Source organism: Crocodylus porosus, unplaced genomic scaffold, assembly GCF_001723895.1.
Source record: "Crocodylus porosus isolate Cpor-Errol unplaced genomic scaffold, CroPor_comp1, whole genome shotgun sequence".
Lineage (NCBI taxonomy): Eukaryota > Metazoa > Chordata > Crocodylia > Crocodylidae > Crocodylus > Crocodylus porosus.
This window is the reverse complement of record NW_017728947.1, coordinates 102,284,465-102,296,716: the sequence shown is the minus strand read 5'-3', so window position 1 is coordinate 102,296,716 and position 12,252 is coordinate 102,284,465. Positions and strand designations below refer to the sequence as shown.

Sequence of the window (12,252 nt, the reverse complement as noted above, 5' to 3'; positions counted from 1 at the left end):
AAGACCCACTTCTTTCTATTGGGTGGCTTTTGCAAATAATTGCAAATGACTTGGCATTCAGAACATTGTGTAGTGTAATTCTCTGGCTGGGAGCACTTTTGAGTCTCCTGTTACATGGCACAGTGCACTAAACTTCTGCTCTCCGAGCAGATCAAAGCTATTGCTTTTTGAAAAAGGTATGTAAGCAAAGATGAAGCTAAAGTGGGAAATAATATCCCTTACCTGGGAATCCCAAGGAGGAGGAGATAAAACTGATCAGCATTAGCTAACTTTGATTTTTCTTCCTTGAAGGCTTTCAGGTTTTCTATCTAACAAGAAATTACAAGAGTCAACACTGCAGAGCTGCACGCCTGCTTACAGCTTTTGTGAAATGAATTATATTTAGAGGCTTCTTTTTCCTAACCTCATGCTTTTCGGGTAGCAGCTTCAGTAGTTGTTTCAAAACTTCAACGTCAAACTTGGTCCTGTCCCCTTTCTGAATCATATCAGCTACCTCTTCATTTGAGCTGTAGGGAAAAGGCATGGAATTAGAAACAGTCATGAAATGATGCATGTGGTACTGCAACCATAAGCCATTAAGCATAGCGCTAATTCTTTATGAAGAGGATCTATAAGCCCCCAGCCCCCCATGAGAACTGCCTACTGGGAGGAAATATGATCCAGTGGCTAGTGCAGATGTAGACTTCCTGGGGGACTTTGGTCAAATCACTTAAGACAAACTTTTAAAAGATATTTAAGTGCCTCAAGATGTGGCTAGGTGCCTAGTAGGTTTTTTCAAAAGCACCTGAGGTTAGGCATTGATGCATGCCTGCAGGCATACACAAACACATTTTCTTCCTCATCTAGAAAATGGAGTTCATAGCACTTCCCTATCCCACAAGGATATTGGGAGGATGAATACATTTAAAAGCCTAGAGGTGCTCAGATACTACAGTGATTGAGACCATGGTGATACAATAGGTAGACAAGATTTTTCAAGCTTTGCGTAGATTGATGCATCTGGAAGGAAAATAAAAGTCGCTTTCCAAAGTACCATTTTATTCAGCAAATGTGAAACAGGTCATATCTTACCATTTAAATTGCTTCAAAAAGATATTCAAGTTGAGACTTTTCTTAGAGTCTAAGAATGTGATCTGTTTTAAGAAATGACACTTTGGGTTAGAGGAGCCATATGCAGTGATCTTTATCTATATTTATCAAACAAACAGAAATAGCCCAATACCTCCTTTGGTTCTGCTTTGACAGGGGCAGCGGCTTTCTCCTTGGGTCTTGTTTGGGGAAAACAAAAGAGTTGTTCTATGCTCGTATAATCGGGCTCTATGGTTTCTTCACTGCTGCTAGTCACTGATGCCCACATAGAGTGACTTTCTGAAAGAGAAACAGCATCAGTTTGGCTACAGATACAGCCAAAAACTCAGAACTTCAGTTTTGAGACAATGCAACTGCCTGGAATATAAATGCTCTGAAAGATAAATGAAAGGAGGAGAGAGGCACATTAGTCCTGGACAAATGTTAATTATTTAAGAGTGGCAGCTCCCACAGTGCAGATCCCAAAGGTTTGAAGGCTCATTAAACCAGGGAAACCACAACCACATGCTATTAACTGCACTGAAGGCAGGAGCCAAGCTAAATGGCTTTTCCCAACTTCTGTTAGCTCTCGCCGCTCTGCTGCATATCGCAGAGTTGCAGTGCGCGCACAGGATGCTGCGCTCCAATTAGGTTAATGCCTCTGTCTAGGATACTTAAAGGGCTCCCCAGGCTCAGGATCACTGTCTGGCTCATTAGGAACCATCTAGCTAATACCTGGGACATTTGGAAAGCAAAGTTATCTGCAGTGTTGCTTAACATGCTAGAGAATTCCACTGAGAGCCAGATACGGAGAGAGGCACATCTTGGTGACCATAATAATTTGAGGGAAATCTGGGATGGAAAGCGGGGGGGAACAGTGGGGGGCACCAGTATGCACATGCATGTGCACGCACAGCCCCGACCCTGCAGCTCCCCATGCACACCACTACCCTGACTCTCCTGAGCAAGCGACTCTGCGCACAGGCCAGCAGGGTCCAGACCAGGAAGCAGCCCATTGTTTCAACTCCCTGCAGAAAATCGAAGCAAAAGTCCAAGAATGGCACAAACCTGTCCGCGCATGCCTGGCTCCTGACTTGGGAGTCTCATGTGGGCGGGTTCCTGCCAATCTGGGAATTTTGCTTCGATTCTCTCCAAGGGGTGGGAAGCTGAGACAGCATCCGAAATCCAGGACTGTCCCAGCCAATCTGGGATATATGGTCACCCTAGGGTAGCTAGGCTACAGTGCTTTCAGGAGCTCCCAGGCATGCAAGCACAGCATATCCACAGCTCTATTCCTAATGTGATGCAGACTGACTCAATCAGTTGGTGGAGAGCAGGAAGGCTGTGGGCCTGTCTCCTTCCTATTTCTGGTAGGGTGGCTAACAGGATGTCTTCAGGGATCATGACTGGCCATTTTCTGCATGGGAACTTTCCTAATTATTATAAATTGTAAACGCATCCAGTCTGGCTTCCCATATAACTGGGCCATAGGATTTCTTCAAATCATTTATTTATGTATTAGATGGGTAACTCCTGCTTGAACTGGAGCATATCTTCTAAAAAATCCACCCAATCTCAATATGCTGTTTGAGAATCCACTAAAACACTTGATAATTCTTCCAATAATTTGTTCCATGGTTCATTACCTGCATTAAACATTTTTCACACTATTTTAGGCCTAGGCTTGTTTGCCTTCAACTTCCAGTCATTGAATCTCGTTGTCTGGTAGATTAAAGAAGACCTCAGTCTTGCATGTACCCATGTGGGTACTTATAGATGTGTCCCTTCACCTTCCGTGGTGAAAAACTGACAAGCTTTGCTCCTTAGATCGTTCACTGTAAAGCTTATTTTCCAATTGCTCAATTGTTCTTTTTTATAGCTCTTCTCTGAATTCTACAATTTTCTTCAAAGTCCTTGGCTTGTGGATTGGAGAACTGCAGTGGTAATCTCACAAGTGGAAAATAGAGGTAAAAATCCTGCCTATGACTTTGCAATACTCCCCTGCCTATACAGCCTTAGCAGCACTACATAATTCATGTTGACATGATTTTCCACATTTCACCTCTCCCCACCTAATTTTTCCCCCCACAATTGCCAAGGACAGAAAGCCCCCATTCTGGCCTGTCACAATTTGAACAATTTTGAAACCAGATCCATAGCTTGCTGAAGTTGATTGGAAGACTTACTGCTAGGGGACTACATGGAAGGGAAGTGAGGTGCCTTTTAGTTCCTAATTTATCTTAAAAAAAAAAAAAAAAAAAAAAAAAGTTTTATTTCTAGACAAACTGGTCCCCAGCCAAAGACTTAACTAAGACATTCAAAAGCTATTTCTAGGCTTATCTCCATGTTTCCTTTGAGCTTTGCTGCTCAGGTGTGAAGGAGGCAGTGAGGCTCTGCTTCCAGATGGAACTAAATCATAATAATTTTAGCCCACTCCAAAAAAACCAGCTGGATATGGGCAGTGCAAACACAGCTGAGTCCTTCTCCACAGCCCCTCTAAGAGCAGTGATGGACAGAGGGCAGCATCAGGAGCACCTACCTCTCACCACGTTGGTTGGCAGCTTCTGCCAGTTGAGTTTCTTCATCCTTAAGGTTGGAGTCTTCACCTTCTTGTGGTGGGGCCTCGCATAGCCAAGAGAACAGTTGACGTGGGCGATGACTATTTCTTCCCCATTGCCTCCCGGTGCCATGCCTGGCAGTGGGGGAGGGGGGGGAGGCATATGTGCCACGCCAGGCAATGGTGGAGGAGGAGGTGGCGGTGGCAGCAGCAGTGGTGGGGTGGCAGCAGCAGCAAGGGGTGGCGATGTATTCTTCCCTGGTGACGCTGAGCAGGTCGGAAGCTGTGAGGGCAGGGTGGCCTCTGGAGGACTTGGTGGTGCTGGTGCACTGGGGACAATGGCTGCCACAACAGGGATCTGCTTTGCATTTGGCAGCTCCTCTAAGTCTGTGTCTGTTTGACTGCATTTATTTACATTCTCAGGAGATTGGTTTTGCTCCATTTTTTGTTTGTTTGGATGCTTCTTTATGGAGAGCAGTCTCTTGATGATGTCTTCAACGCTGTTCCCTTGTACTGTAAATATAACGTAGTTAAACCAGGATAAGCAGTGCAAGCTAAACACTGGCATACTATTCAAATTCTTTCCAAACAATGTGTACATATCTGTGTGTCTATCCCCCTTGTTTCTCCACTTACACTGCTGAAGTCTGCAGATCTGTTTTACAGTGAGACTTTTCCCTAACGAACTCATTATATGATCAAGATCCAGACTGAAAGCCAGATCCAAAATTGACTGCAATCTGCAGAAAGGCTTTCATGGTTGAAGGAGAACAATTTTTGGAGTTAGTTTACAGAGATGAGAAACAAAGTCCTGGGCCCACTGAAGCAGATGGCGAAATGCCCATGGATTTTAGTAGACCCAAGACTTCCATGCAGATGCACATTTATTTTTCACTCTGAGTTCTGTTTAATCTTGATGGGTTCCAGACCTGAAGTAACGTATGTATGTGTGAAAAAGACTTAAGGAATGGAGAGCAAGGCTTGGGATACCAGTCAATCAAAATAGGCTTACCATCATTTGCAAGCAAAATGGCCCTGTTTGCTAAGGTAACCAAGGATTCCCACAGCAGCAGGCTGGAGTGATGAGAAGATTCCAGATACAAAAGGCTCTGGAGAATGGACAGCAGTTGGACAGAGGCTGGAGAGCTGCTCACCTAAAATACAAGGCAACTCCAATTAATTCTTTCATACGTGAGGCCAGCACCCATTTCTTGTGTGGAGTGATGGATACTGGTGTTATCACTGAAGAACCTTTATCCCAAAAGTGAGGGCCTACTTACTTTATTGAACAGAGATGTAAAGACCTCGTGGTGATTGTTCATGTCAATCCCATCACTTATCTTTAACAATTCCTCGTCATCTTCTGTCTTGGCCTCCTCAAATGTTTCACACTGGATAAGCAGGTCATCCTCTTCTATGTCTCTGCCATGCCAGAACATTTGTTTTAATTGGAGAGAGTCTATAACCATTTTTCAGTAACGCTTCTCTGCTTGTAATGACTGGTGTCTTTTTACTACCCCCCTTGACTTGGCTGATGATCACTGCAGGAATTATTTGCCTTTCCATTATTCATAGAGGAACAAATCCCACCCATACATTCTCACACTGAGCTCTATCTTCCTCTGCAGTAAACTCCAAAGTAAATCAGCATGCCAGAATCTGGCTCAGTCTGAGTTTTGTAAGGGGGCATAATAATTAAAAAAAAAAAAAAAATCTGCCGGACACTTTCATATTTCTGTTTTTTCCCCCCTGCTATGTGGCTCAAGACAAAAAAAAGGACATTCAAATCTCAGAAGTCAAGTGAAGTTCCTTCCAAGTTGTTGAACATTTTGTTAAAAATCCTAAAAGAAGAATATTCTGTGAAACCTTCTAAGAACCTGCAGCACAGAAACACTCCCCTCCTTAGCAGAGATTAATGGAAACATCATTTATATTCCAATTGTTAAAAGGGTGTGATAGAGATTCCAACTATATGGATATATATTTTTTTATATATTCATTTTGAATCTTCAATGGCTTTCTTGCAAAATAGCCTTCTAAATGAACAAACTGTGTGAACAGGTATGTCCAGATGCACTTGATCAATAAGTGCCTTAAGCCCCTGACAGACATTAATGTAATCACACAATTGGGATCCAACAAATGTTATTCTGGATCCCAAAAATCATGCTGGCCATGCAGGGCAGGATGCATGATTTTGGTGATCGGGATTAAATTAGTTAGGTCCCAGTTGCATAGCTACTGGTGCATGGGCCTAGGCTTCCCATGCCCGGACCTTCAAAGAGAGCTGTGGGAAGCGTAGCTACTGGAGACTGGTTCCTGGTTCCCAGGAAGTCTTTTCAATTTGCTGGTGAGAGGGAGTCACCCCCTGATGCTGGGTTCTCTGTGCTTGGACCTTTAAAGGCACACTAGGCACCACAACGTTGGGAATTGGTTCCTGATCCTGGGCTGCCTGGTGTGTCTTTATACTTGCTAATGCAGGGAAACCCAGTGTGGAGCCATTCTCTGGTCTCGTATTCCCCTCATATATCCACATATGCAAAAGGCACACATGCAGCTGGGTTGCACATAGGCTTTGGGAGCTTGGGATCAGGGAGGCCCTCCTTAAGTCAGGCTTCTGTGCCAGCATGTTCATGCCACGCATGCAATACAAACCAATTATAAAGAAGTTCCACATTAAATGTGTAAGAATTCAACTGCATGATGTCATGTCTATCAGGGGCCTTAGACAGATGTTTCTGGGACAAGCAGCAGCAGTGGCAAACAAGCCTTAAAAACGCCAGGCTGCTCAACACCACTCTAGGGTATAGACTACTTTAGCTATACTCTGTTCGGTACTCTCCCTCTAAAGCATCAATTCCTGCCACTACCTGAGATGGGGTACTGGGCTAGATAGACCATTTGTTTGCTCCTGTATTGTGCTTCTTATGTTCTTATGATATAGGCTCAGTTTGAGATGTGGACTCACCAAGCCAACAGCACATTGTTTCACAAAGGTCTGATTGCTCTGAGTTTAAAAACTGCTTGCAAGAATTAATCATGGCCACTGCTCCTATTAGTGTTGGGGTCTTTGTGGATACGGCAATATTTTTCCTCTTAAAATCTGGCAAATGGTATGTTAAGCCAGGATGGCCTAAAATCTCTTTGGCTCCATTTTAAGAGATGTTTTATTATCCTTTTCACTCAACCCATTCTAACCAAGCTTGTTTATTGTATACGAATAAAAGGAATTGCTCAAACACTTGCTGAGTTTCTATAGTTATATCAAAGTAAACTTCCTTTTATAGTGAAATTTGAATAGAAAAAAACCTTACCTTAGTTTGTTCAACATATCCAACAACTGCAGACCTGCAGGGGGAGAAAACATATCTTGCATTATGACCTACCAGAATGTAGGCACTTGTGATGGCATTAGGGAATGATTTTCTATGCAACTCTTTCCTCCCCTGCCCGTCCTTTCATAAATGCAAATAATTTGATTGCTATTGGAAGTGTGGGTATTTATTATCGTTATAATGATTTAATTCTACTGTTGAAATCTCTATTGATTATGGACAGTACTGTATGGAAAGCTAAGATCCCAGTTCTGCAAACACTTAAGCACAAGTTTAACTTTACCTACTGTCCATAATAACATTGTCTTCAAAGAGGAGTAGGGAATGTTAAGCGTGTGCTTTAAGTCTTTGCAGGTTCAGTGACTACAAAGAAAGAATGTTAACTGAGGAACTTGTGGGCCTTGATCTTGCAATTATTTGTGCATCTGGAAAATCCCTTTGAGCCAAGTATTTCAGGAGCTTAGTTTACAATGCTGTTTAAGAGCATAAATACATTTAAACTGCACATGGAGTCTCTTAAAACAGAACATCTGTATATTTGCCTCATCAGATATTGTATTTCTCCTGTTCAAACAATTAGGATAAGCTGTGTTGTTTTTAAATTGTGTGCTATACTAAAAGGGCCAAAGTAAGTCAATCCTGGCAAAAGAAAGCATGGCTCCCATGAACTGCCCCAGACCTGCTTCAGAACTGAAGTTGGCTGCTCCAGAACTGGAATGAAGGTTGGCATGCTATAGAAAAGGGTTGATTAAAATAGTTCTTGGAACATGGGTTACAATATGCAGGATAACTTAAGTGGGAGTTCTGTTAGGATACAAAGGGAAAAGATTGAACTGATGTGAAAGGAAGGAGCAAGGCTTACAACAATCTACTACAGGATGTTTATCAGAGATAAAAGAAGAGCTGAGCTGGAGGTCAGTAAGTTGGTGCTGGGTTGGACTAGTTATTAATATATGATGCTTGATGTGATGCAATTTGTATACTTTTATTTTTTAAACTATTCTAAATACTGTATTTACTTACATATCTCATGCAACATTTTCTCCAAACTGAGGCACATGTCTTTAGTGAGGAAGCCGATTACCCTGCTAGAGCAGAAGTATGGGGAAGCTAGAACAGCTGTTAGGGCTGTGCTTCATTCTAGCTGCATATAGCAAGAATGAAATCCAATTTTCAGGGTCACTTGCTCATCCCTTGCTGCTCAGCCAAAGGCTAAAGGTTTAACCCTCTCACAGCCACTGCTGAATTGGCAGCAGCTTTTGGCTGAGCAGCCATGATGCAGCCAATATTCCAGGAAAAAAATCTTTTCTTCCTACAGCAAGGTGCATCTTATTTGAGGACATGTGGTATACAAGAAACTATGGTGTATTTACTCATGTGCTGAAAACAGGGTAGATAAAAATCAATGATTTAAAAAAAAAAAGGATTTTTTAAATTTAAATCAGATTTTTTGTTAAGATGCTTTTAAAAATAATAAATTTATATAGAGAGAGTTTTAATTTAAGATATGTTAAAACTTACAGATATCATCATAGAATAGGAATTATAACTTCTAGTTATATATTATTTTAGACCATATATTCATGTAACCTTTTAAGAAGTAGGTCACAACAGGTCATGGACTATGTTAGGGGCCCAATCTCATGGGGCTCCCAGAGGCTCCTCTATAGATTAGTAAAGACTAAAGAAAGCCACTCTACCCAATGGGACTCAGTGCTCAGTCTAGAAGATCCCATTAAGCATCTCTGCGATGCTCAGTTTCAGTTCTCAAACTGTGGATTTGTCTCCAGAGATCACAGGCAGACAAGGTTCTTTGGGCAGATGTGATATCTTTTCTTAGATCAGCTAAATAGTTGGAAAATATGTTCTTTGCAAGCACAAACACCCTTCTTTAGGCATAGGCAGAGTTTGTTGTCTCTAGAGATAACATCCTTGTTAACAGTAATATACGGAAATGAGAGATAACAGACTTGATTTACCCACCCACCAGCCCTATTGTCTCTCTGCAAGCTTGTATACACAGAACAAGCCCTTACCTCTCTCTAAAAGTGCAACGTTTCAAAAAGTTAAATGAATAAAGAATATCAAATGACAAGAATGCACTTCTTGTAGAAAACAATGATCAAAGCAAGGCTTCCTGCCCAGTGATTTAAATAATGATTTAAATCTATTTGGTTTAAATCAAACCCACCCTGGTTGAAAGCACGCAACAAAATGCTCTGGATTCAGGAGGCTAATTCCCACGGAGAGAATGGGGTCTGTGCAACTTTCTTACCAATAAACTCATTTCTGATTTGCACCCTGACTCTTAGGTCTTCTGTCGCCAGTATTATCGCATTGATGACACTTAGCAGTGTTGCCATGTAAGGTACGTTATCTGTGGTTGAGAGCTCATTCATTATGACACTGAACCGATACTGCTGGTTCTTCACGGTCTGTTAAGAAGGACACAAGGGTTACTGAGGACTTTCATATTCAGAAATATCTTCCTTTAAGACCAGATTCTAAAACAACTTCTGCATCTTAAATCCTCATCAGTGGAGGGAAAAGATGTGGGGGAAAGGAGGGACTTTTAATCATGGAACAAGCACCTAATTGGCAGTGGAAGTAACTGAGAGGACATCTTGCTTGGACCTTCGTTGATATACATGGCCTCTCCCTAATATAGTTCTCAAGCCTGATTTTTACAGGCTGAGAGACCCAGAGAAATAGTGCCCTTGTCCTTGAGTTAGGCTAACCACAGAGATCTGAGATTGACAGCTGGCTGCCTGTAGCCGAGTCACTGAGCAGCCGCTCAGATTTCTGCTGATGTGAAAGGGAGGGGTTTTTTTTTTCTTCTGACCAAGCCAAACCTCCTATAAAATTAATAATTGACTTCCTGCTCATCAGCAGTATGATGTAAACTGACCCCCAAACCTGCATGGGAGAGAACTGCCCATGGATCTGATTTGTGGGCTGACAACAGAACTACTGCACGGGGAACTGTTATGGATGATAACTCTACTTCTGCACTTACCTTGTAATGGTCCAGAGCATCCAAAGCCAGAGCATGGCCACTGGGACAGTACATGCAGAGTGCAGCTAGCAGTTCAAACACCTGCTTTTTCACCATGACGTTCGATGTGTCTAGTGCTGCAGAACAAGAGAGCATGGATATTGGTGCGTAGTGCTCTGAAAGATCCTCCCTGTCCAGGACCTGTCATCCATCCCAGCTATGTGCTTATGGCTCCATGTGAGCTTGCAAATATTAGCATATCCTGCTCAGTGAAAAATCTCGACACTTCATTTATGTATTTCTATTTCAAATTTGCAGAAATTGTTTAGTTTCTTGAATGGCAGACAAAATACTCATTTTTTGTGAGTTTCTTGTTTTGTTTGGGCGTTTTTTTCTTTTTGCCTGAATACAGTTCTATTTTTCATTTAGATGGGCCCAAAATGCATGTCAAGTAACCCAATTGCTCTAATCACCCCTCCTGAATTTCTGTGTTCCCCGTTTCCCTCTCTGTGTGTCCTACTAGGAATTGCTCAGGATGTCTTAATTGTGTTTTGCTGTTGAAGAAAGGCTGCATTGCTAAACAGGGTAGAAATTCCCAATTGTATATATTGTATCTGGGCAAAATACATTTTTGGAAAGGAGAAAAAGGAAGCTCCCCTTCAAACTTGAGAATCAGAACAAACAAGCTAAAAATAACATGTGGGTTTAAATAGATGTAAATTAATGACTATGGCTTGATTAAAGTGACATAGATCTCTACTGAGGTTAGCTTCATTGTGGTTAGCTTTGTACAAATAAGTGCTGCCCTGAAGAGTTTACAGTTTATATAAAGACAGACATCTTTGTTTTATGGATGGGAATGGACTGAGGAACTGGGGGAGTTTGTCACCAGGCTAAGTACAGAACCCAGTTTTTCTGAGTTTAGGAAAAAATGGAATTGCCTTCCTTTTATATTGGTTATAACTGTCGAGGCTTCATTGAGTAACTTGACTCCTTATTCTGTGGCATAAGAAAGAGTGAGCATCAAACATCTGTTTATAAGGTGAGCCATGAGACTGAATGAACCAGAAGGGCCCATGTTATGCCAAGACAGACTGTCTCTAAACATTAGCAAACAGAAAAGACTTGTATGTGGAAATTGGTCTGATTTTTTCCCCTCCCTCCTGCCTCTGCCCCAGAAACTGGAAGGAGTGCTGCTATTATAAAGAAGGGGGTCTTTGTGAGAAAAGTAATCTGTTTGGCATCAACAGGCATCCAAATAACATCTAACGTATGTATTTAAAAGATTGCAGAAGTATACAATTAATTCAAAGGAAACTGTAGTCGGTGAAATATGTTCAGAGCAGAGCAAATAGCTAAGCAGCAGGAAGCCTTATTAAGAAGATTTCTGCTGTCTAGTATATGTGGCTTGAAAGGAAGGGTGACTGTTCTTACCTCGAGAGAGTTTTCTGATGTAGCCTTCATTGTCCACAATGTATTCAATTCCCCTTTGGGAGTTCATTACTGCTCGTACACAATTAATGCAGGTGAGCTGAAGCAAGGCATCAGAAATCTTGGACACTCCTCGCCCAGACAGCCTGTCCAGGGCTTCTAGGAGCAGATCGAGGCCACACAGCTCCAGGAACTGGACCATCCAGGTGTCATCACTGCTCTCCAGCCGCTTCTTGAGCCCAGAGTAGTTCACCACAGAAGGGATCTGGAGGAGGCGAATGCACAGCTCTGGCTCTGCATTTTCCAGGTTGGCCTCTGTCTGGTCACTCTCCTGGGACCCAAGCTTCTCCTTCAAGGCAGCCCATTTCTTGTGGGCACCTTCTTTTTTGAAAGACATTGTGAATAATCTCTCCTTAAAGGGAAAGAAAAGATCAGGTGAGAATAACTCTTTTAACGCCTGGGCACTTCTCATGGCCATCAGAGATGTAAACTTGAGACACTGAAGGTCTTTATTCCCGAGTCAGGCTGGAAGTGCCCAGCAGGTACACTGACCCATGGAAGAATACCTCTCCAGCTATGGAATAAACCTACCACTTCATTTAATCCACCCATATTTTGATCAATCACTGTGATTCATCCAGAATTTTAACCACTAGTTAAACCAGGGGTGTTAAACTTAGTCAAATGCAGTGGCTGCCCTGGCCAGACTGCACCACATATGGCAGCAGCTCTAGCAGCTCTGTGACTGTGATGCGAGCAGGGAATGCTCCAGCCAGTCCATGACCTATGCTGCACATGGTGCTTGCCTACAGCATGGGTACTGGACTTGCCACAGTGGGCTCCATGGGTGGTGTGTGCCCCAGAGC

General features: G+C 42.5%; 1 protein-coding gene across 3 annotated transcripts in view; it reads right to left on the bottom strand.

Annotated features, from left to right (window-relative positions):
• The window catches only part of LOC109320623 (inverted formin-2-like), a 62,717-nt gene that overhangs the window by 16,843 nt on the left and 33,622 nt on the right, over window positions 1–12,252 (bottom strand). For 2 of the 3 annotated variants that reach the window (XM_019550794.1, XM_019550795.1), the window contains exons 2-12: window positions 11,390–11,798; window positions 9,977–10,092; window positions 9,236–9,395; window positions 6,940–6,973; window positions 4,906–5,047; window positions 4,638–4,779; window positions 3,608–4,138; window positions 1,223–1,368; window positions 1,072–1,133; window positions 404–506; window positions 223–308 (exon numbers count right to left, since the gene is read on the bottom strand). In XM_019550794.1, coding sequence (XP_019406339.1) covers window positions 223–308; window positions 404–506; window positions 1,072–1,133; window positions 1,223–1,368; window positions 3,608–4,138; window positions 4,638–4,779; window positions 4,906–5,047; window positions 6,940–6,973; window positions 9,236–9,395; window positions 9,977–10,092; window positions 11,390–11,783 — 1,916 coding nt within the window. In that variant the 5' untranslated portion in view covers window positions 11,784–11,798. Of the gene's footprint in view, window positions 1–222; window positions 309–403; window positions 507–1,071; window positions 1,134–1,222; window positions 1,369–3,607; window positions 4,139–4,637; window positions 4,780–4,905; window positions 5,048–6,935; window positions 6,974–9,235; window positions 9,396–9,976; window positions 10,093–11,389; window positions 11,799–12,252 lie in introns of those variants that run through there. The other variant, XM_019550796.1, reaches the window with a different exon arrangement.